The 22576-nt window shown below is 51.3% G+C and overlaps 1 protein-coding gene across 4 annotated transcripts in view; it reads left to right on the plus strand.

Moving 5' to 3' along the window:
• The window catches only part of COBL (cordon-bleu WH2 repeat protein), a 294854-nt gene extending 272963 nt beyond the window's left edge, over positions 1-21891 (plus strand). For all 4 annotated transcript variants that reach the window (XM_044946393.2, XM_044946394.2, XM_044946395.2 and 1 more), the window contains exons 11-15: positions 3724-3821; positions 5030-6864; positions 7861-7980; positions 8643-8903; positions 20652-21891. In XM_044946393.2, the coding sequence (XP_044802328.2) occupies positions 3724-3821; positions 5030-6864; positions 7861-7980; positions 8643-8903; positions 20652-20669 (2332 nt within the window). In that variant the 3' untranslated portion in view covers positions 20670-21891. The remainder of the gene's footprint in view (positions 1-3723; positions 3822-5029; positions 6865-7860; positions 7981-8642; positions 8904-20651) is intronic.
• Positions 21892-22576: the final 685 nt, after the last annotated feature.

The following is a 22576-nucleotide window of genomic DNA, read 5'->3' on the forward strand; positions in this document are numbered from 1 at the left end:
AGAGAGTGGTGGCCCCCCTCTGCCTTGTATCAGGAGCGGCACCAGCTGCAGAAATGAAGTGGTCACAGGCCTCGCCTTGCCCCACCCCAGAGCTGCTTGGCAGTCTTGGGAGAAGCACCAGTAGAGGACCTGGGTTCCCTCCCTCCAGAGCACTCCCAAGGCCAGTGGCTTCTGTCGGTGTCCACTCTCTCCTGCTGGACAAGCAATGCCCCAGGGAATCAGGTCCACACTGGGGTGTCAGGAGCAAGGGTGGGCCAGAGGTGGATGGGGGTGTCAGCACAGTGTAGAGTTGAGCGTCTGGGGAAAACCTCTGATTGTACAAGAGGCAGATGGAAGAAAGGGATGGGCAAGACCGCTGAGCTAAGTGGAGGACAGAGGACTAGATGTAGGGACCCCAGACTTCACAGGAGGGCCTGGATGGGAGGTGAGATGGGCAGGCAGAGAGCAGATCTGAAGTTCTGAGCCTGGGGCTTGGCCACTGATGGTTAGACGGGGCGGCTCAGGCCAGTGTGTGGGTGGGAGGAGCGTGGCGAAGGGGTGGCTCAGGCCCTGCTGTAGTGCCTTCTTGAGGATTTATGGCTGTCACACAGTGCTTCAGGATCATCACTGGGATTGCCAGGCTCTTGATAGCAAAATAAAATTATAAACACAACATACTGTGTGTATTGGGCATGGTACAACAAACATGTAAACTGCTTTTCATAAAATAATTAGTGCTCATTAGAGGGCTTCCCCCGGGTGGCGCTAGTGGTAAAGAGCCCACCTGCCCAGAGCAGGAGCTGCAGGAGACCTGGGTTCGATCTCGGGGTGGGGAAGATCCCCTGGAGAAGGAAAGGGCAACCCACTCCAGTATTCTTGCCTGGAGAATCCCACGGACAGAGGAGCCTGGTGGGCTACAGCCCCTGGGCTTGCAAACAGTCGGACACGAGGAGGACCAAAGAATCATTTTAAACGTTGTCTTGTTTGAAAAAAATCACCTCATCACTCAAGCTGCCTTGTACCAAAATGAGCATACTTCATAGGAGAAAGGATAAAATATTTGCCGTAATCCATCCATTTCAACAAATCACACTGGCTGGTAGTGGTGTCTAGATTTCTGCATCACCCTTGTCTTCCAGACCCAGATTCCTTTTAGATCATCATGACCCTCCTGGATGGAGTTGAATGTCTTGATTTCTTCACATAACATGCGGGCTTCATCTGTGACCTGTGTTTCCACCCCCACATCGTAATCACATATCGATGCAGTAGTAGAGGGAACTCCCTGCTGCCAGAAGCTGGAGACATCTCCCCATGAATATGATGAACATGGTGGTTCATATTTTCCTTCCACAGGATTATTAAGGCAAATTATCAGAAGAGAGGCTAATGAACCAAAGGTCCTACAAAGTTAAAACTACGTTTCTGCGTCTTGATATACCTGCTTGCATTGCTTTCCAGTTTAAACCAGGAGCGACAAGTGTAAGAGTCTCAGATGCCTTGCATTTTCATCAGTTCAAGATGATTTTCATTCTCTAGTTTACCTTTTATAAAGTAATATCATCAGTGGAACTTTTCTCTTAAATTATTTTTTAATTCATTTTCTTCTAAGAGTACATTATTTTATTTTTATTGAAGTATGGCTGATTTTGTTTAGTCACTAAGTCTTGTCTGACTCTTTGCGACCCTGTGGATTGCAGCATGCCAGGCTTCCCTGTCCTTCACTATCTTCTGGAGTTTGCTCAGACTCATGTCCATTGAATCAGAGATTCTATCCAACCATCTCCTCCTCTGTCACCTCCTTCTCCTCCTGCTCTCAATCTTTCCCTGCCTCAGGGTCTTTTCCAATGAGTTGGCTCTTTATCAAGTGGCCAAAGTATTGGAGCTTCAGCTTCAGCATCAGTCCTTCCAGTGAATATTCAGGGTTGATTTCCTATAGGATTGACTAGTTTGATCTCTATCATGATGTATTAGATGCAGATGTACAGTTAAGTAAATACACATATATATTTACTTATCTGTGTATAATATGCATATGACTGTATACATGTATAGAATGTAGTCACTCAGTCATGTCTGACTCTTTGCAAGCCCATGGACTGTATAGCCTGCCAGGCTCTTCTGTCCATGGGATTCTCCAGGCAAGAATACTGTAGTGAGTTGCTATTCCTGTCTCCAAGGGATCTTCCTGACCCAGGGATTGAATGATTGAACCTGGGTCTCCTGCAACGTGGGCAGATTCTTTACCATCTGAACCACCAGGAAAGCCCTCATGTATACATACATGTATGTATGTATGTACATATACATTCTTTTTCAGATTCTTTTCCCTTATAGGTTATTATAAAATATTCAGTGTAATTCCATGTGCCATAGTTTTTAATTCTTATTGATATCATTCTATTCCCATAGAACAATGTGATTTTGCATACTTTGAAGGGAAGGCAAATACTCTGAAGGAAAAGTGTAGATATAATTTTGTCTGACTAGGCTTTAACCATTCTAGACTGGGAGCCAACCTTTGAAAAACACTATTTTCCATTTCAAATACTACTTTACAGAGCCCTTACAATTCTTTTCTGCCATATACTTGATTGAATATATAACTTAAATCTATCTAAACCATCAAATTCTGTGGAAGAGAAAGATACAAGTTTAGTAAATGCATCCAATTAAGTCTTATGGCAAAGCAACAGGAAAGGCAAGTCTTGTGCCTCTGTGGTCGTCATTAATTGGTCCATAGCCGCACGCATCTCAGCCAGCGCCCTTTGTCTGCCGTGTCAGAGGACATTAGCTGAGTTGGATCTGGAAGCCACTTCCTGGCTCCCAAAGGGACACAGTCACCAAGTAAGAAAGACTCATTTACCAGAACACAAGCTCTGCTATGTAAGTGAGGACGGTACAAAGCACATTTCATGCATCATTATCCCGGCCTGATTAATAACAATGGAAACTGGCCCTTGAGTCTAACGATCAGCGGGAAAGACCTTCCGCTTTTGCAGAAGAGGGACAATCACCCTGTACGTGTCTCTGTTCTTGGCACCATGAGACAAAAGAGACCAGAGCCTCTCCAAGGGCTGCTCTCAAATTGCTTTGGCAGCTGTTGTCTCATAGATGCTACTGTCCAGGGCTGGAGAGAAGCAAAGCCCAGCTCTCCTCAGCAGGTAGGGACATCTCCCTGGACACCCGGGTCGCAGGGCTGCGAGGCACCTGTGGACACAGCCGTGGCAGCCCTCCCAGGGTCAGGATCCCCTGTGAGCAGGGACAGCTGCACTCTTAGCCTCTCAGCACATGGTCACTTCTCTGGAAAGTGGCGATCATGACCTTGCCTGCCTTCTAACTGCTTGTGAGGCTTCCCATGGGACGATCTGGGCAAAAGAACCCACGTGGGAAGGCTCACGGGGTGCAGGGGTTGCTTCCCTGCCCACCCTCCCCCACTCCAGTCACTGCTGTGTGGGCGTGGGGAGGGGGCACAGCTGGAGGGGTGGTCACTGCTGCCCTGAAGTTCACTATTGGAGTGGTCGTTGCTGTGTACCACACACGCACGCATATCCATACACACAGCATATACACACCACACACACAGACACACACCGCATCTGTGTCTCAGGCGTTCCAAGGACAGCAGTGCCTATGCAATGGCCTGACGTTAAGTTGTATCTGCCTCAGGTATTTCCAGAAAAGAGTCAGTTACATAAATAATGAGCTAAATGAATGTTCCCTTTTCTTCTTGGTTTTCCCTAGAAACGGAAAAGCTGCCCCAGCCTCACACGAGGATGAGGAAATATTCATGACTGGACAGTTTCAGAAAACCCTTGCAGAACTGGACGAAGACCTGGAAGGTAAGCACCGCCCCTCCTGCCTGGATGTCTCCGCCGGGGCCAGGCTCCCTGAGGGCTTTCAGGGTTGCTGACTGCACCATGGTGACCACGTGCAGAAAGTGTGTGCAGAGGAGATGTGGCTCTGAGAGAGGAAGCCCCAGGCTGGGGGCCAAGCACACAGGGAGCTCAGCTCCAGGAGGGGCCACGCACTGGGCGGCCAAACAGTGCCGAGGAAATGTCCGAGCAGGCGCTTACAGCCTGCTCTGAGTAATACTGATTCTGCACATTAAAAGTCTGCACACATGAACCAAAGAAGAAGTTCTCAGCCCTCAGATGACTTAGGGAAACACTGGGTGCCACTCTGGCAAACAGGCCTCTGGATTAAACCTCCCAGCCCATGACCTGCTAACATGTGGTCTGACTTTCAATGAGAACACAGCACACAGCATCTCCCCAGGGACCCCTGTTCCCGGGGGCATCCCGGGGACTGCACTTCTGTGCACATATCAGGCAGAATAGTGTAAGGTCTGAGCAGATACAAACCAGCTCAGATACAAACTGGAAATCTTTCAAACAAAGGCACACAGACTAGAAAGTAGATATAGGCCTTGCCTGACAACCGAAAAAAAAAAGGAGGAGGCAGATTCCAGAGCTGACCCAGCCTTTTGTCTGACTCACTTTTTCATTTTCTGTTCTCAAATGGGGTTGACAGAGCTAAGAAACCTTTCTCAACCTTGGTCTGTCCCTCAGACCCTGCCTGCAGGCCCACTATGTCCTTTAGGGCAATTATTGGGGGCTCAAGGCATTGTCACCTGCCTCTTAGGAAGCAGAACAAGAGCAACTTGACCCATAGATTCTGTGATGCTCCTTGTGAACCAAATCAAGAGGAAAGTAAAAATCCCAAACCCACCTTCCCATCCTGCTCTGAGGTGGTGTTTACTGAGGGCTTGGACTTCAACATCAATTTGTAAGTAAAGATACTGGCAAAATGTGGTAGGTACCTCAGTGCCTGCCCCCAAGGCATCATAAATCTGCAGACACATCCTTGATTGGGTCCTATGCACTGAGACTGGCTCTGGGCATGTGTAAACAACAACCCAAATGACACTAAATAACTTACACCAAAGGACCCTCAGGAGATGAAAATCAAGGTGGGATTTCACTGGCTAAGGGGTATCAGAATCATCCAAGTGGGCTCTGCCTGTGACCTGAGTTGTGCTTCTTTGCAGAAATGGAAGAAAGCTACGAAGCTGACGCAGGCCCCCTCGCCAACTCCGTACACGGCATGTCCACCCCCCATGGTGACAGTGAGGCAATCCCGGTGACGTTCATAGGGGAGGTTCTGGATGACCCCGTGGACTCAGGCGTGTGTTCCAATAGAAACAACAACGCCGGCTCCTTCGACGTGGGGAGCACGGCCGACAGTAAGGCTCAGCCACCACCACACCAGGCCGAGTGCCCCCAGCAGCGCAGCCAGAGGCGGGCAGCAGGGCCCAGCTCACCAGCTCCTTCCCGGGAGCCTGAGAGAGAGGTCAGGTCAGCCTTGACCAACACCTGGAAGGAGGTGGATCCCAGGAAGATGGAGCCCACAGCGAGTTCTGCTTCAGCGCTTCACACTCACCACTGGAATGGGAAGGAGGAAGGCAGGGCGCCTGTTTCTGCTCACAGCGGGGGGACCCCAGCCCCTGGGAGGGTGATCCCGCAGCTGGGGAAGGAAAAGGCAAGCGATGGTAAAGGTGATATCTCAACACTACCGCCGTGGCATCAACGAGGCCAACACCCAGTGGGGAGTTATGGCCTTAAATATGGCCTCACAACTTATAAAATTGTCCCTCCGAAGTCAGAGATGAAATGCTATGACCGGGGGGCATCTCTCTCCGTGGGTGCCATTAAGATCGACGAGCTGGGGAACCTGGTGAGCCCCCACGTGCATGCCGGCAGGACTGTAGTCCCCTCATCGCCCACTCTGGAGGCAGAAACCCCACCCATTGGAAAAGTCAAAGAATTCTGGAAGTCCAATTCTGTAGGGCAGCACTCTGGCCAGCCCATGGAGGGGCCCAAGAGGACCCCCACCCCCACCACCCCCACGAATCTGCAACCTCAGGAAAGCAGACTGAGAGGTGAGCCCACCTCCCCAGACCCCCAGGGAACACTGCCCGGGCCCCAGTCCCCCCACTCGGAAGATGGGAGAGCTGTGGGGGAGGGGAGAAGCTGGCCACCCCCAGCAGCCACTCGGCCCCTCCAAGTGCCAGCAGCTAACACGGCGGAAGTCCCGTTTCTCAAACCTCAGAGGAGAACATCCAGTCAGTACATGGCCTCTGCTATTGCCAAGCGGATAGGGACCCCGAAAGTCCACAGTGATGCGGGGAGGAGACAGGATAACACCCAGAGAACGTGTGAAGGCACAGCACCAGAGCCAGCGGTAGCACCTCCTGTGGTGAAGGACAGTACCACCCCCAGCCCAAACCCAGGGACAGGCGTTCGTCGTGAGGGGGAGCAATCGACGGCAGGGCCCCATCCTGGATGGCAAGTCAGCAGCCCTTACGGGAAGCTGTCTGCTCAAGACTACCCGTCTGGCATCCACAGAAACTCCCGTGGCTCACTAGTCACAGCTGCACAACGGGACCAGACTTCTGTGGGGCAGAGCAGTGGTCTCAGTGGAGAGCAAAACATAAGGACACACAGGACCGACTCGGCATCCTACCCCAAGTGCAAGTCTGACAGTCTGAGTCCCTCACGCCTTCACTCAGGAGATGATCAGACTTCAGGCAGCACCCTGGTGAATGGCTCCCTGTGGGTCCCCATCCACAGCGAGCCTCCTTGCTCTCCAAGAGTGTCAGACACAAACGGCCAGGCTGGACAGGAGCCCCCACAACGGGAGGAAAAGCCCAGTTTGTTAAGCACAGGTGTACTTGAAGCTGGTGGTACACTGCCAGCCAGCATCTTCGGGCCAAAGAAGAAGTTCAGGCCTGTGGTCCAGAGGCCGGCTCCGAAAGACACATCCCTGCACAGCGCCCTGATGGAGGCCATCCACTCGGCGGGAGGCAAGGACAGGCTCCGCAAGGTGAAGTTCCTCAGGGATGGCCTCTCCCCCACACCCACTCAGACACAGATCTTAGGTGACATCAGAGGAGGGGGACCAGGCTAGGGATGCGGGTGACTGCACGGCTTAGTTTTACCTGGATTTCCGTCTCCCTGCCTATGGAGTTATTTCAATAGAACCACCAAGGAGACAAAACTGATGGCTTTGGTTTGCCCACGCTGCCTTTAAGGCTCTTGGCTGCCCTGGGGAAAGGTGTCCGCAATACATCCTTGTGTGGGCATGGGGGAGTGGAGGGGTGGGGTGGGGTGCCGGCTTGGGGAGGGGTCAGCCATAACTGGTCCTCGAGCCTGGAGGGGGAGATGCAGAGTCAGGCTGAGGCCCTGCCCCCTATCACCCTGCATTTTCAGCAGTGGTGGGCTGAAGCCTTGGGGAAAATTGTATGACACCTGCCCCCCATGTAGGAATTTATCACCTTGCAAATGTTATTTAACAGCTACCCTGACACTGATGGTTAGAAACTGTTTCCTTCATTTTGCCCCTGAGGAAAGAGGGAGATGACATTTGGGGAGGGTGATCACCCTGTGCCTCCCCAAATACATAGCTTTTGATTTCTGTATTTGGTTGCTGTTGCTTAGTCGCTCAGTCATGTCTGACTCTTTGTGACCCCATGGACTCTAGCCCACCAGGCTCCTCTGTCCATGGGATTTCCCAGGCAAGAATACTGGAGTGGTTATTCCCTTCTCCAGGGGATCTTCCCCACTCAGGGATCAAACCTGCATCTCCTATATTGCCAGGCAGATTCTAGCTGAGCCACCAGGGAAGCCCCTTAATTTTTATATAGTGTGAGGTCAATCCAGAACTGCACCTTGATAATTCTACCTTCTAACAGACAGAGGTGATAAAACTGACCCTGCAGGCCTGACCTGATAACTATACGCTTTCTTGTGTACTGCCTTATAGTCATCATTTCCCCGTCACCCAAGTGACAGAAGTTGACATCATTAATAAATATTCTAGATTCCAGAACCCAGCTCAAAGGGAGGGCCAAAGAAACCGTCCTACACTGAGGCGGACAGCGAGCGCTCAGCCCTCCTGGCGGCCATACGCAGCCACAGCGGGACCTGCAGCCTGAGGAAGGTGAGAGGGGGCCCCAGACACATACCCACCCACTACAGTGACCCCCGGAAAACTGCACAAGCCAGAGCGACCCTCCGATTCCCTAAGCGATGCTAAGTCATCACTGGAGTGGCCAGCCCGGCCGCAGGAGAGGCCCTGAGGGCCAGCCTCTCCTGAAGGCGCGAGCATTTCCTGTACACTTGTGCCTGCACCTCCCCACACTCCCAGGACACCGAGCGGGCTGCAGGGCTGGGTCACCCAGCAGCAGAGGCAGTGGCCACTCAGCTCCAGGATGGAGCTGCTACCTGCTGGGGCTGGTCTGACACAGTCGCAGGACTACCCGGACTTGAGCTCGGAGACAGAGGGTCATGCACCTTCTGCAGCCAGAATCCGAGGAAAAACCGGGTGGGCACCTTCCTCTCCGTGTTTGGAGGAGGGGTCCTTCCCATCGATTGGCTGTTGCTGTGTGCATGCGGCCTCAGGGTCTGTCCAGGCAGGCCCAGGTGAGGTAGGAAGGCAGGGGTCTCAGGAGGGCAGCCCTGCTCCCTGCCAGCAGTCACTGACCTGACGGAGAGCCCCAGGATGGGGAGCAGACACGGCCCCTGGGTTTTTTCAGGGTCTGAAAAGCATTGCCTCTTGGAAAGGACGTTTGGGACCCTGTCATTTCACCGTCTCGTTGCTAGGTCACGTCCTCCGCCTCTGAGGAGCTCCAGAGCCTCCGCAATGCCGCGCTGTCTGCACACGGGCCAGACCCCTCGCGGGTAGAAGACCTTGGGGTCCAGTCCCAGCCGCCCCTGCCCCCACCCACTCCAGTTGCCCAGGCGCCCACCTCATCCTGGTCGGAGTCGAGGTCCAGCACGGGACCCCTCGGCAGCCCGGTGGACGCCAGACAGGCCTTGATGGACGCCATCCGCTCTGGCACCGGAGCCGCGAGGCTGAGAAAGGTGAGGGTGTGAGACGGCGCGTGCGCGCTCCCACGGGCTGCAGGAGGCCCAGGTCACCCCAACCCCCCCTCCGCTCCCCCTCCATCCATCTGGGATGCATCCTGCGGGGCCCTGGTCGGGGTCCAGGCGACAGCATTCGTTTGGAGAATTATTGTTTCTGCAGTCCCTTGGGCGGGGCACGCGTTTCTGGTTTTTCTGCAGTTTCTGCTCTACCCTGTTTTCTGTTTGGTCTGAACATATCGCCTACCTGGTCCCTCAAAGCAGTGGATTTTGTGGGGTCCAATGTAGGGTTCCCAAATTTTAAGGACTTTGATTAGGTAGGCTTTGAGATCTGCTTTAACTCCAAAATGATTCTGTGGATGGACTGATATTCTTTCCCTGCCCATTTCTAGCGGGTGGGAAGTTAGGCTAATCATAGGGAGGTGGTGACAGGTATTACTTTAAGAGAGATCATTTCCAAATCCTAAGCTTAAGTCCTCACGTGTCCCTGAAGAGGTCAGTACTATGATTATTCTCATTTTACATAAAAAGTGAATGAGGCTCAGAAAACCTGAGTAATGCGGCCTTGGTCACATAGGGCTGGACCTGGTGGGCACAGAAGGCCCTCAGAATGAAGGACAGCAGCTGGCCCGCGAGATGGGTGAGCCACTTCCATGGAGGGGGGCAGACGCTGCGGAAAAATTTCCCGCCAGGAGCCTAGGGCAGCAAGGAGGGCAGGGGAGGCTCCCACAGGCAGCACAGCAGAAGGCGGTCCTCACTGAGGCCGGGGATGCTGTGGCAGCCGGGCTGGAGTGGCCTTAGCACACTGACTGGGAGCCTCCCTGGGGCCAGAGGCACAACTCTCGGGTAGGCCCCAGAGTGTGTCCCTGGTCCTGGAGAGGTGTCCCCAGCTGTGCTCTGTGGCCCTAACAGGGACCCAAGACATCAGGTAGGGAGAATGCTAAAGGCACTCCATGTACCGAAAGCTCAGCCCTGCCTCAGGATGCTGGGAGAAGAAACTGCACTTAACCTCTTGGCCTTGGATGCCAGACTGTCCTCTGGATGCCGGGGGTGGGGGGAGTTGGTGGGGGCAGTTAAAATTGTTGAGGGCTTTCAGTTTGTTTTTACTTGTTGCCATTTCTCCATAATTTATATCTTGATGAGCTTAGTGCTTTATTACATGAAATGAGGGAAAGTGAAGACATCAGGGTGAATGGCTAAGTAAGCGTCTAACAGTTAGACCTTGCAGACGCTGATGAAGACAGCTCTGTAATTCAAACCTGAGACAACCTCTCTCTTCTATCCATGTCTCAACATCAAATTGAAAGTAAGGGCCAGTCATGGGTCAGAATGGCCAACGTCAAAAAGTCTACAAAAAACAAATGCTGGAGAGGGTGTGGAGAAAAAGGAACCCTCTTACATTGTTGGTGGGAATGTAAATTAGTGTAGCCACTGTGGAAAAGAGAAGAGTTCCCTTTAAAAATATTTTTTAAAGTTTTTTTCAAAAAAACAGAAATACCATATGATTCAGCATTCCCACTCCTGAGTATATATCTGGAAAAGACAAAAATTCTAGTTCAGAAAGCTATATGCACCCAAATGTTCACAGCAGCACTATTTACAATTACCAAGACATGGAAGCAACTTAAGTGCCCATCAACAGATGAGTGGATAGCGAAGATGTGGTGCATATACACACTGGAATACTACTCAGCTATGAAAAAGAATGAAATAATGCCAATTGCACAGCATGAATGGACCTTCACTTATCATACTAAGTAATTCAGATAGAGAAAGACAAATATTGTATGGATATCTCATATGCAAAATCTAAAAAAAAAAAAGGACACGAACTTATTTACAAAACATAAACAGATACACAGACATAGAAAACAAACTTATGGTTACAAAGGGAAAAGTAGAGGATGGGAGTTTGAGACTGACATATGCACACTGCTGCTGCTGCTGCTAAGTCGCTTCAGTCGTGTCTGACTCTGTGCGACCCCATAGACGACAGCCCACCAGGCTCCCCCATCCCTGGGATTCTCCAGGCAAGGACACTGGAGTGGGTTGCCATTTCCTTCTCCAGTGCATAAAAGTGAAGCATGAAAGTGAAGTCGCTCAGTCATGTCCAACTCCTAGCGACCCCATTGGCTGCAGCCTACCAGGCTCCTCCGTCTATGGGATTTTCCAGGCAAGAGTACTACTGTATATAAAATAGGTAATCAACAAGGACTTATTGTATAGCACAGGGAACTATATTAACTATCTTGTCGTAGCATATAGTCAAAAATAATCTGAAAAAGTAGCCATGGTGGGAGGCCTTGGTGACTCATCAGTAAAGAATCCACCCACAATGCAAGAGATGTGGGTGTGATCCCTGGGTCAGGAAGATGCCCTTTAGGAGGAAATGGCTACACACTTCAGTATTCTTGCCTGGAGAATCCCATGGACAGAGGAGCCTGGTGGGCTACAGTCCATAGGGTCACAAAAGAGTTGGAAATGACTGAAGTCACTGAGAATGCACGCATTTATATTTATATCTATCTATCTATCTATCTATATATATATATATATACCTGAGTCACTTTGCTGTACACCTGAAGCTAACATAATATTGTTAATCAACTATAGTTCAAAGAAAGAAAGTGCCAGTGGTTCCCAGAGAATCCAACGCAACACAGCCACTTCTCAACCCTGATGGTTCAGCTGGTCCCTGGGAACAATTTAGAGTTTTTGAAAACATTGTTTTCAAAGTGAAATCCACAAGACATCTGCATCCTGTGGTTGTAGATTTTTCAGAGGTTTGAGCCTACAAATCTGCAATTTTACCAAATCACTTTCCATTGAGGTTTGAGATCATTATCTGTGTCATTTGAGCTTTGATACAGTTTGAATACTGCTGAATATGAAGGCTGTACTTATTTCTCCTATACTCATATTCTCATTGACTGATTTTGGATGGTTTCAGATAGCTGTACCTCTCCCCACATCTGGCAGGAGTCCTAAGGAATAGGGGCACTGAGAGAAATCTTGCCACCCATGCCACCTTGAACCTCAGGCTTTCTCTGTCATAGAGCATGCACAGGGGCCTTCCAGAAAGGAAGGGGAAAAAATCGAGTTTGGGAATTGTCTGAAAAAGCAGAGGAGGCTATTTGTGCTATGGGAAAGAAAGTGGGGGGAAATGCAAGGGCAGTGGGAGAAAGGGCTGGGACCAGGTGGGCCTGCTGGGTGGCAGGTAGGGATGCAGGGAGGGTGTGTGTCCACACAGCAAGCAGCACAGCCTGGGGGGCTGGCAGAAAGAGTCACGGGAGGCCCAGGCCTGGCCACTGCTCATCACCGTCTCAGCTTCCTAGCAGCTGCTTGAGATGGCAGTCAGAAGCCCGCATTTTATTTGTTTCTTGGATTAATCTAAGTGTTGGGACCTGCCTTCTCCATCCTGGAAGGGTTGAGGCAGTGAGTCTGGTGCATCTGAGATTTTGATGCCCAGAGCATTTAAGAGATGCCCCTAGACTGACAGCCAGGCCCCAGATGAGAGGGTGAAGATGACCTGGGAGACCCTGACCATTTGTCTGCCCAGTGCCGCACACCTTACCTGGAGGCCGCATAGCTGAGTGACGGGACTCTGTAGGTCACTGCTCTACACAGTGACCCAGACCTCTCACTGGCAGTCTGCATCTCCCGTTCCTGTAAGCCCTGAAGGACATGTGACTTAGGAAGTCAGGACTGTCCATCCACCCTGCAGCCTCGGCTCAGCCTCCATCAGGGATGCACAGGGCAGCTAAGACAGTCTGGCCTCACCTGGAACCAGTGGATGTCCTCCCAGAGGCACACACCTGACCTCCTTTTCAAGCAGCTCTCCCCGACCATTGGTGTGGCGCAGCAGACCTGTGACACCAGGGGACACGCATGCCGTTCAGCTGACCGGGGCCAGCTGGGCCTTCCGAGGAGCCTGGCGAGGCAGCGCTCCTCTGCAGGCACAGGCCGTGGAGGTCTTTGTGACTTCTCATCAGATGCACTTTCGTGCATGTCCTGACACTTGCTTCTCAAGCCATTTGAGCTTTGCCTCTTCAGCTTCTTTCACCTTCGGGCTTTTAAAGTTGCATAACCTTGAGGAAAAGATGCAAAGTGCCAGGCTCCGGGACTCATGCCATGTGGACTGTGCTGTCTGTGTGTTCTCAGTATGAGCAGATGCTCCTTTGTCCTGGGTGTTCAGTGACGCTTCAGGATGCATGTAGCAAGGACAGCATCCTGGACTGAGGGTGCTCCCTACTCTGCTGGGAAGTGTGAGGGGCTGCAGTGCCTGAGGCCACCTCCTCCAGTACAAGCAGGGCATCTGACCCTGCTGGGAGGGTTCTCGGGGACCAGACTCTTACTGCTAAACACAGGCACAGTGACTCACCCTCCTGGAACACGTTTTGCGCTGGCAATGATGCTGCTTATGCTAAAAGGCAAGAGGGTAGCTTTGATGTAGGAGGAATCATTCCCTTAGAAGTGAGTTGGCCATTTTTCAGGGTGATTGGAAGTCCATTTGCCTCCCTCCACGGTATGTAGTGAACACGTCTGCCTCTGTGTCTGTGATTGTCAGAGCCATGCCTGCTTTGTTTTTCCTCCAGCCCCAGGTGACAGCATCCTTGGCTTTGCTCAGTCTGCTGTCCCAACTGCAGGAGACATGGCTCTCCTATCTTGAGTGCAAGGCTCAGACCCTGGACTGCGCCCCCTGCCCACCCCCCAGTACACTTCTGCCTTCCACTCCATCCTGAATTCATATTCATGGTGAAACTTGCCCATCCGGTCGGACAGTCTTTGTCGGTCTGCTTTGAATGCATCCTTTCAGAGGTTCTGGGATGGACAGCAAGTGCCCTTTTAATCCGTGTTTATATTTAAAACATTCACACATCCAGCTATTCATCCACAAGCATTTCCTGAGAACCCACCAGAGTCCAGGATCGCAGTAGCTGCTCACGATAGAGACATGAATGAAGCATTGTCTGTGCCCTTGGGGGTTATCAACCAGGAGTAGAGAAAGAGGGGGTTTGTCCTTGGCCTTAGCCTTAGGGACATCTCCTAAAGTGAGGGACCTGGTGAAAGCCCCAAGGCCTTTCCTTTGGTGTCCCAGCAGTCCTCCATGGAGGGCCAAGAGTGAGCACCTCCTCCGTTACATTCCTGGGCGGGAACGCTGCAGCTTCCAGCCCACAGATGGGAAGGCGGGGCACAGGTGTCCTGCGGCCTTGTCCCCATGCTTAACCAGGTCAGCACCGCTGCTGGCCCAGACCCCAGGGCAGTCCAGCCCGGGTGGCCAGCCTCTGGGAATGCCTTACTAGGTCCCATGACATCCCCGCCCTGGCTGGGCCCTCCCAGGTGTGTGTTTCCCACCGCAGGAATTAACTGAGTCAGACCACACATGTGTCCTGGCGCTTGGTCTTGGCAGCAGACCCCGTGAGAAGTGATTAGACAGCTGACATGACGTCAGCGCCCCGGGGGCCGGAGCCAGCACAGCAAAGCAGCAGCAGCAGCAAACGTCTGTTCTCCTAAGCCAGAGCCCCTTCGCTTGTGGGGAGAGAACCCAAGTTCTGTGACCGGGAGCCAGCACGAGAGAACCGTCAGCCGCCCACACCCCGTCCCACACTGCGCTCAGCAAGCGCACTGTAGACCTTGGATGTGTTCTGGTTGGGTTGGAATAGTTCAGAGGTACAGACAGGCCAGCTCTGCCTTTGCTGCCTGGTGACCATCCTGCCTGTCGCAGACCTTTCAGGTGACCTCTTTTTCCTACAGGCAGAACCCAGGGGTGTCTGTCATCACAGGCTACCTGCTGAGAGACCCCCGAGGATGCTGTTCCCTCTTCCTGAAAGGAAAAGGTTTCACCTCCTAGTTTTGCCAACTAACTCCCAGTCATCCTGCATGTTCCTGAATTAACCTCAAGCCCCCAGGAAGTCTTCCGCTGCCTCCTGGCTGGAGGAGGGGCCCGTCAGAGCATTACCTCATTTACCCGCACAATCACATCACGGTCTAATCTCAGTAACGATCTGTGTAACATCTGCATGGTGCCTGCTCTCCTGCCACACTGTGAGCTCCAGCGGGTCCCAGGGCTTTGCACAGCCCCCAACACAGAGTCGTTGCTCAGTAACTATCTTTTGGGAGAATGGAGAGGGAGCGGGCATCTCCTGCCACCATATCACCTGACTCTCCAGACCAGTGGCAGAGTGCAACTCAGGGTCCCTGTACTCAGAGCTCATTGATTGCATAATCATTAGAAACTTGCCAAGAATCCACATCAAGCTAGAAGAAACCACCTTCTTCTCTGGAAAATAAGATGAGTTCTGGGCACCTCCAGGCTTCCGCCAGGGCTCCTGCTCCCCTTCTGCACAGCTGCTTGCCTGACTCCCTCAGGCACCCACGAGTGCCCAGGAGCTGACCTGTCCAGGCGGGAAGATGGCAGTCAGGGCAGAGAACCCTGCTGCTTCCTAGCAACTTCTCCCTTCCCTCACTCTGAGCTTCAGCTCTGTCACCACAGATCATTTTGCCTTTTCCCATATAAACATCATTTTCCTTGGCAGGCATGGAAGCAAAATGATGCTTGGATATTTTTACAGCTTTCTGGCTTGGCCTCAAACTGCAAGCTTTGTCCTTCATTGTTTTTCTTCTTGTCCAACCAAACTAAGAAGGACTCTTTTAGGAAGCATGAAACCTTAGGGACACCAGGGAACCTTCTGGAGCTTTTCTCTCTGCAGCATGCCCTTGTCCCCTTGCCAGGGAGGGGAGGGAGGGCCCTCCTGAATTGGGTCACACCCGTCCTAGGGCAGGTCCCCTGATCATGTGAGCCGACACTGAGCAGCAGACTACTCCCTTCCTTAGCAAGGTGGCTTACGCTTGGGTTGACCCTAATGGCCATCAGCATCATTTTGCTACCTGTGGCCAATTCTATTGCCAAGATCTGTCTCACTGAATTGTCCAAGCCAAAGCTTTTTAGTGCTGACCTGCAATTTCCTCTTTGACACTGAAGTTTAGGACTTTTCCTTCCCAAATATTTTTTTTAGTTCACTGAGAACTGTGGAAATCTGGATTTGGCCATCAGGTTGCTGTTGGTGGTGATGAGAGCTCCTTCCAGGTCTTCAACCAGCCAGAGATTCAAATGCTCCCAGCCCCGGGCTCCTACACTGGCATCACTGGGGTTGCCAGGCTGGTCTAAAGCAGGGTCACTGCCAGGAGCGCAGAGGATGTGCAGTCCCCCCTGCTTTACTCACCTGCCCCGTAACTCCCCTCACTGGGCCATGTTCCCACCTACCCTTTTGTGTCCTGGGAGATTCATCTTCGCAACTTGGAACTGCCTTCTGAAAGGTGCTTCTCCCAGTGGGGCCAGGCTGTGGGTGGCCACGGTGTCTGGGATGTCTCCTCGTGCTTAGTGCTGAGATGCTCAGTGAAGTGGCAGCGGGGTTGCTGACGGTGCCGTGAGGCGCAGCACAAGCCTCATGGGGGGAGGGGGAGGTGTCCTGTAATGCAGACACCATCACCCCACTTACCAGAGAAGGAGAGGGCACCCCTCCCTGAGACGTGCCCAACCCAGATGCAAAACCAGTGTATCCCTGCAGTGAATCACTTCCCCGTAGTAAAAAGAATGTACAAGCAACAACCCAGAGATAAATCACAAAACAACTATGCTGAGCAAAAGAAGCCAGACAAGAAATAAAGTACATAATAGATTGTTCCGTGTATATAAAATTCTAGGAAACGCAAACTACTGTGTAGAGATAGAGTATCAGTGGTTGTATAGGGATTGGGGAGAGGCGGGATTGCAAGGGGGTTGAGGACTTGCACACTGTTGGTGGGGATGTAAACGGATGCAGCCCCTATAGAACACGTTACGGAGAGTCCTCTAAAAGCTAAAAGTGGAACTACCATATGCTGCAGCAGTTCTACTCCTGGACATAGACCTGAAGGAAATGAAAACGTTAATTTGAAAAGATTTGTGCACCCTCGTGCTGAAACTCCAATACTTTGGCCACCTGATGCGAAGAGCCAACTCGTTGGAAAAGACCCTGATGCTGGGAGAGATTGAAGGCAGGAGGAGAAGAGGGCAGCAGAGGACAAAATGCTTAGATAGCATCACTGACTCAGTGGACATGAATCTGAGCAAACTCTGGGAGAGAGAGAAGGACAGGGAAGCCTGGAGTGCTGCAGTCCTTGGGGTCAAAGAGTCAGACGCAACTTAGCAACGGAACAACAGCAGCAATGTCATAGTAGCGTTGGTTTCAACGGCCAAAATATGGGAGCAGCCTAAGTGTCCATCAACAGATGATGAACAAAGAGAAATGTGGTATATATACAACAGAATACCACTGAGCTGAAAGAGTGAAAGCAAAGAGTGAAACTTATTAGCAACAGCATGGATGGACTTAGAGTATATTATGCCTAGTGAAGTATGGGGTGGGTAGCCTTTCCCTTCTCAAGCGAATCTTCCCTACCCAGGGATCAAAACCAGGTCTCCCACATTGCGGGCAGATTCTTTACCAGCTGAGCCACAAGGGAAGCCGAAGAATACTGGAGCGGGTAGCCTATCCCTTCTCCAGTGGAACTTCCAGACCCAGAAATCAAACCAGGGTTACCTGCATTGCAGGGAGATTGTTTACCAACTGAGCTATGAGGGAAGCCTTGTAGTGAAATAAGTCAGCAGAGAAAGAAATACTCTGTGTTACCACTTGGATGTGAAATCTGAAAAATAAAACAAGTACACATAACGAAACAGAAACAAAGTCACAGATACAGAGAACAAACTAGGGGCTGCCAGTGGGGAGAAGGAGGCGGAGGGGCAAGACACAGGAAGGAGGTTAAGAGCTAGAACTACTGTGTATACAACAAACTGTAAGGGCCTGTTATACCGCACAGAGAGAATACAGCTGATATCTCATGATAACTTTAAATGGAGTATAATCTATGAAAATACTGAATCACTATTTTATACATCGGAAACTAATATGATATTATAAATTAACTATACTTCAACTTAAATTAAAAAAAAAAGAATTAAAAAAATAAAAGTGAATTTTAAAAAATAACCCCAATCCATCATCTTAACTCTGGTGATGTTTATACACATATATATCAAAATGTATCAAAGTTTACACTTTAAATGCTTGCATTTTAACATATCATATATCAACTAATTTGTTAAAACAATAACAGTAAATATGCATTTTAAAAATCCCTCCCAAGTACCCAGCGCCACCTCTGCCTAGCGCTTTCCTCTCCTCCCCTTCACTGTAGCTTCTAGATGTCCTGACCATTCATGCACCTGCACTTCCGCAGCATCCACTCCCTGACACTCCCAGAACTGCCACCATCAAGGTCACAGCGCTGCTGGCAGCCTCGGATGCAAGAATAGCGCCCTTTATCCTACAGGTTTTCAAAGGTCAGGAAACGGGATAAGCACACTATTAACAGGACGCTGGCTGCGTTTTCCAATAGCAGGCTCAATCCGTTTTTCTTCACACTGACACACATACTGTTTTCTCTGTTGCTTGGATGTTCTGGCAAACTCATTGTGCTGTTTCAGACTGACAAGTAAAACCTTTGTTTTGAAGTTAGAAGTGTCTCACCTCTGAAGTTGTCTAGAGCTTGAAGAAAAACCTATCAGAAACAAAACTAACATACTCTTTAAAAGTAACTTTGTTAGCATTTCCCGCCCTCGGTTCCCTGGACCTCATGGTGGTGTTTGCAGTCACCGTTTGCGTCCTTGTCTGTACTCTCCCTGAGCAAGCGCCCTGCACGTTCCCCCCGCCCCCTGAGTCTTTTTTCCAGTGCCTCTTCCTTTCCCCAAGGCTGCACTCGTCCCTGGAGTCAGTCCTGTGACCTCTCTCTGGCAGACCCTGCACCATCCAGACGCCACTGGCCCCAATTCTGTCTCCATCCCAAGCTGGCCTGGGTGTCAGACTACTTGACACCAACAGTGTGTGTTCCTTGGGCTCCATCCAAATCGGCGGGGCCTGTCTTCCTCCTTCCATGCCTGCAAATCCAGGTCTCATGCCATCTCGTCTCTCAGATGGTGTCGGGGTGCCTGCAGCAAAGGGGCTGCTGACGGATCTGGGAGGCGGGGGCCAGAAACACCCATGCAGCCGTGCAGTCAACCGGCCAGTGGCAGCCCACCGGGCTCCCCCGTCCCTGGGATTCTCCAAGCAAGAACACTGGAGCCATTTCCTTCTCCAATGCATGAAAGTGAAAAATGAAAGTGAAGTCACTCAGTCGTGTCTGACTCTTAGCGACCCCATGGACTACAGCCCACCAGGCTCCTCCATCCATGGGATTTTCCAGGCAAGAGTACCGGAGTGGGGTGCCAGGGATTGCTACTTGCTAGTATTTGGTCTGGGTCGAGACACGCTCTCCGCACCCCAGTTCTCTCATCTTTGTATCGGAGGCAGTGCCCATAGTGGAAGCAATAGTGTGTTGTGATTTGGTTGAGCTGAAAGTGAAGTCGCTTAGTGCGTTGTGATTTGGTTGAGCTGAAAGTGAAGTCTCTCAGTCGTGTCCGACTCTTTGCGACCCCGTGGACTGTAGCCCACCAGGCTCCTCCGTCCATGGGATTCTCCAGGCAAGAATACTGGAGTGGGGTGCCATTTCCTTCTCCAGGGGATCTTCCTGACCCAGGGATTGAACCCAGGTCTTCCGCATTGCAGGCAGAGGCTTTAACCTCTGAGCCACCAGGGAAGCCCAGTTGAGCTGAAGCCTTATTCAGATGAGATTTGTGCAGGGCTGGAAATGGTGCCTAAAACACAGGAAGTGCACGGGAAGCATTCTACGAGGTGGTGGTTGTTACCATCATAAGAGACCTACTTGGGTCCTCACATGTTCGCTCTGATAACTTAGTGCAAAGTGGGGCCAGCACTGATCCTTTTAGAAAGTACTGAATCCAGCAGAACCACGGTGAGAAATCCAGATCTCCTTTCACACCGTTTCAGGTGAATCTGTCACTTTGCTTAAAAATGCTGTTCACCTTGGCCTTCAGAGGCATGGAAATAGGTCCTTCAAGATCCTGCCATCACGTTTTCTGCAGCTGGGCATCCCACGAGGGTGCAGACCCGGACCCAGAGTGGCAGGGTGAACGGGTGGGTTTGCAGTCACTCACTGGGATCCCCTGCACTCATTGATGCCCCGCACGCCCTGCCTCCTGTGATGAGGTGGGGGTTGGTGCCCTGATCCCTGCCTGGAGCCCCCGCTCCAGCGTGAGAGACACGGCACCTGGGGGACCATGGCGGGCCACGTCACCCACAGCCTGGCGGCGGGGAGCGACTGGATCGGCTCCCCAGGACTTGGCGTGAGAGTGACTTTTCCTTCCAGGTGGTCTGAACATTCTTAAAGAAGGAGTTTTCCTCATTTTCCAGCAAAAAAGGGGGCATCTGCAACAGAGACACGCACCAGGCAGAGAGACCAGTCCGGAAAAGGGAAAGAGTACTGGGCGGGAGCTTCAGGAGGGCGGGGCTGGGGGCACTGGATGATCCTAGGAGAAGCACAGGGACCTGCAGATCTGACCCTACAGTTGTTCCAGTCGTTCTTTTCTGAAAGCAGGAGCCAGTCACTGAAATCACTCAGGCACGTCTGTGTTTCTGAGAGCTTTCTCCCTGGGGTTGTAAGTAGGACGGGTACGGTATAAACACCGGGGGCTGTTACGGGAGAGGACTATTTCCAGGAGGGATTGGTGCACAGCTCCTCAGCGTCCGGATGCTTGCCCCCTGCACTCCGCTACATCCCTGAGTAACAGTAGGTCTTTCTTCACCGCAGGTGCCCTTGCTCGTGTGAGTCAGTGACAAGATGCAGTTGTGGCAGAAAGACCCCCCAAGGGACGCCCGCAGCCACCACTGATGAGCGCCACGCCCAGGGGGCTTCAGGATTGGCCAGCTCCCGTCTCCAGGCCAAAACCGCCTCTGACTTCCGCTCCTGCATTGTGGTTAAAACGGATGGGGGTGCTGCTCTGCCACATGGCTTGTGCCAAGGAAATGTATTTGCCTCTGAATATTTAAAGTTGCCAATAAACTATTCTTGTTGGCAGGTTAATGGGACTGTAAACGCTGGGCCATCACGCTTAATTACATTGATGGACAGAGTGGAAAGAATCATGCCTTAGGCCGATTTTGGATCTTCGAGACTTTTACCACATGTAGATGGTTAAAACCATTAATTGTTGAAAATCTTTCTGAATTCTAGGGAAAGTATGTAAATGAAATAACCTGAATGTCATCTGCTACTTGATGCGAGAAGAAAGAGTTGAGAGGCTTTTTCAAATGTGACTTCACTGAGTAATGAAAGTATTATATTCTTATTCCTCCAACATTTGGGGTAAAAACCTCATGAAGGGCTGCAGACCGTGATCTGACCAAGTAAGCTATTAAAAGTCGACCACAGTCACCCGGAGTAACAATCAGGCAGGTCTGAGTTCTCCCGAGGTGGCGGTGACGCGTTCGGAAGGACTTTGCAGTGGACGGCATTCCCACGTGGTGTGCTGTCCCCCCGCAGGCTGTGATGTGCCGCAGGCCTCTCCCACGGAGGGCTGAGCACAGAGCCCAGAGGCTGCCCTGGGAGCCTCAGAAATCCTCCCCAGGGCAGGAAGGAGGAGACCGGGCGTCTGAAGGTCACTCCCATCAGATCACATTGTGCTGGTAGTTCACACTGTGGGCGTGGTCTCCATGGTTTGCAAATCACAGCACAGGGCACTCAGTCTCTCGTATTTATCACAGATTGTCGACTATGGCTGTAGAGAAAGCTCTTTAAGAGAGTAATAGAAATCAAGAGGAACTCCTGAAATAAAATTTCTGTCTTAATGAAGCAACAAATATGGCGAGATCGTTTGTATGTTTCACAGTGATTTCAGATCAGACATCTGGTAGGAAGGAACTGCTGTGTGTTGTCTGATGAAGGCCCCTCACCTTCCCTGGGCAGCGAGGGCCTCAGGCAATCACTCTTACATCACACTGACTCCACTGTTGGTCTTCTAGTGCCACAAATAAAAGAAAGTGAAATTGTAGCTCTTGTGTGGATTTCATGACTCCACTGGGTACCCTATCCCAGAGTAGAAAGGAGTTGTTGCTGTTGTTGTTCAGTCGCTCAGTTGTGTCCGACTCTTTGCAACCCCACAGACTGCAACGCGCCCGTCTTTCCTGTCTTTCACCATCGCCCAGAGCTTGCTCAAACTCATGTTCATTGAGTTGGTGACATCCTCCAGAAAGGAAAGATTCATTTATTCAATGAGTCAGCCCTCTTCTAGACTCTGGGTTACAGCAGATGCAAAATAGACAAGAATCCCTGCCTTCATGGTGTTTGTATCCGAGTGGAGGAGGCAGACCATAAACAAAATAAGTGAACAATATACCAAGTTCACTTAGATGCTGTTAAGTGATTAGGAGAAAAACATTGAAAGGGATGAAGCATACATAGAGTGATGAAGAAAGGCCTCTTGCTGCAGTGACATCTGAGTAAAACCTGGAGGGAGAGAGAGAGCAAAGCATGGGTGGACCCCTCGCTGGCAGGAGAAAAGGCAGGTGCAGAGGCCCTAAGGCAGGGTTTGCTGCAGTGTTGGAGGAATGGGTGCAGAGGGGCACGATGTGGGGGTGGGGACGTGGGGGATGTCAAGCAGTTTCCCCAGCTTCTTACTCCGTGCCCCACTTCTCAGGGAAGCCATGCTCCCTGGTAGACTGGGGGGGTAGCAGACA

This window comes from Bubalus bubalis, chromosome 8 (assembly GCF_019923935.1).
Source record: "Bubalus bubalis isolate 160015118507 breed Murrah chromosome 8, NDDB_SH_1, whole genome shotgun sequence".
In the NCBI taxonomy this organism is placed as follows: Eukaryota; Metazoa; Chordata; class Mammalia; order Artiodactyla; family Bovidae; genus Bubalus; species Bubalus bubalis.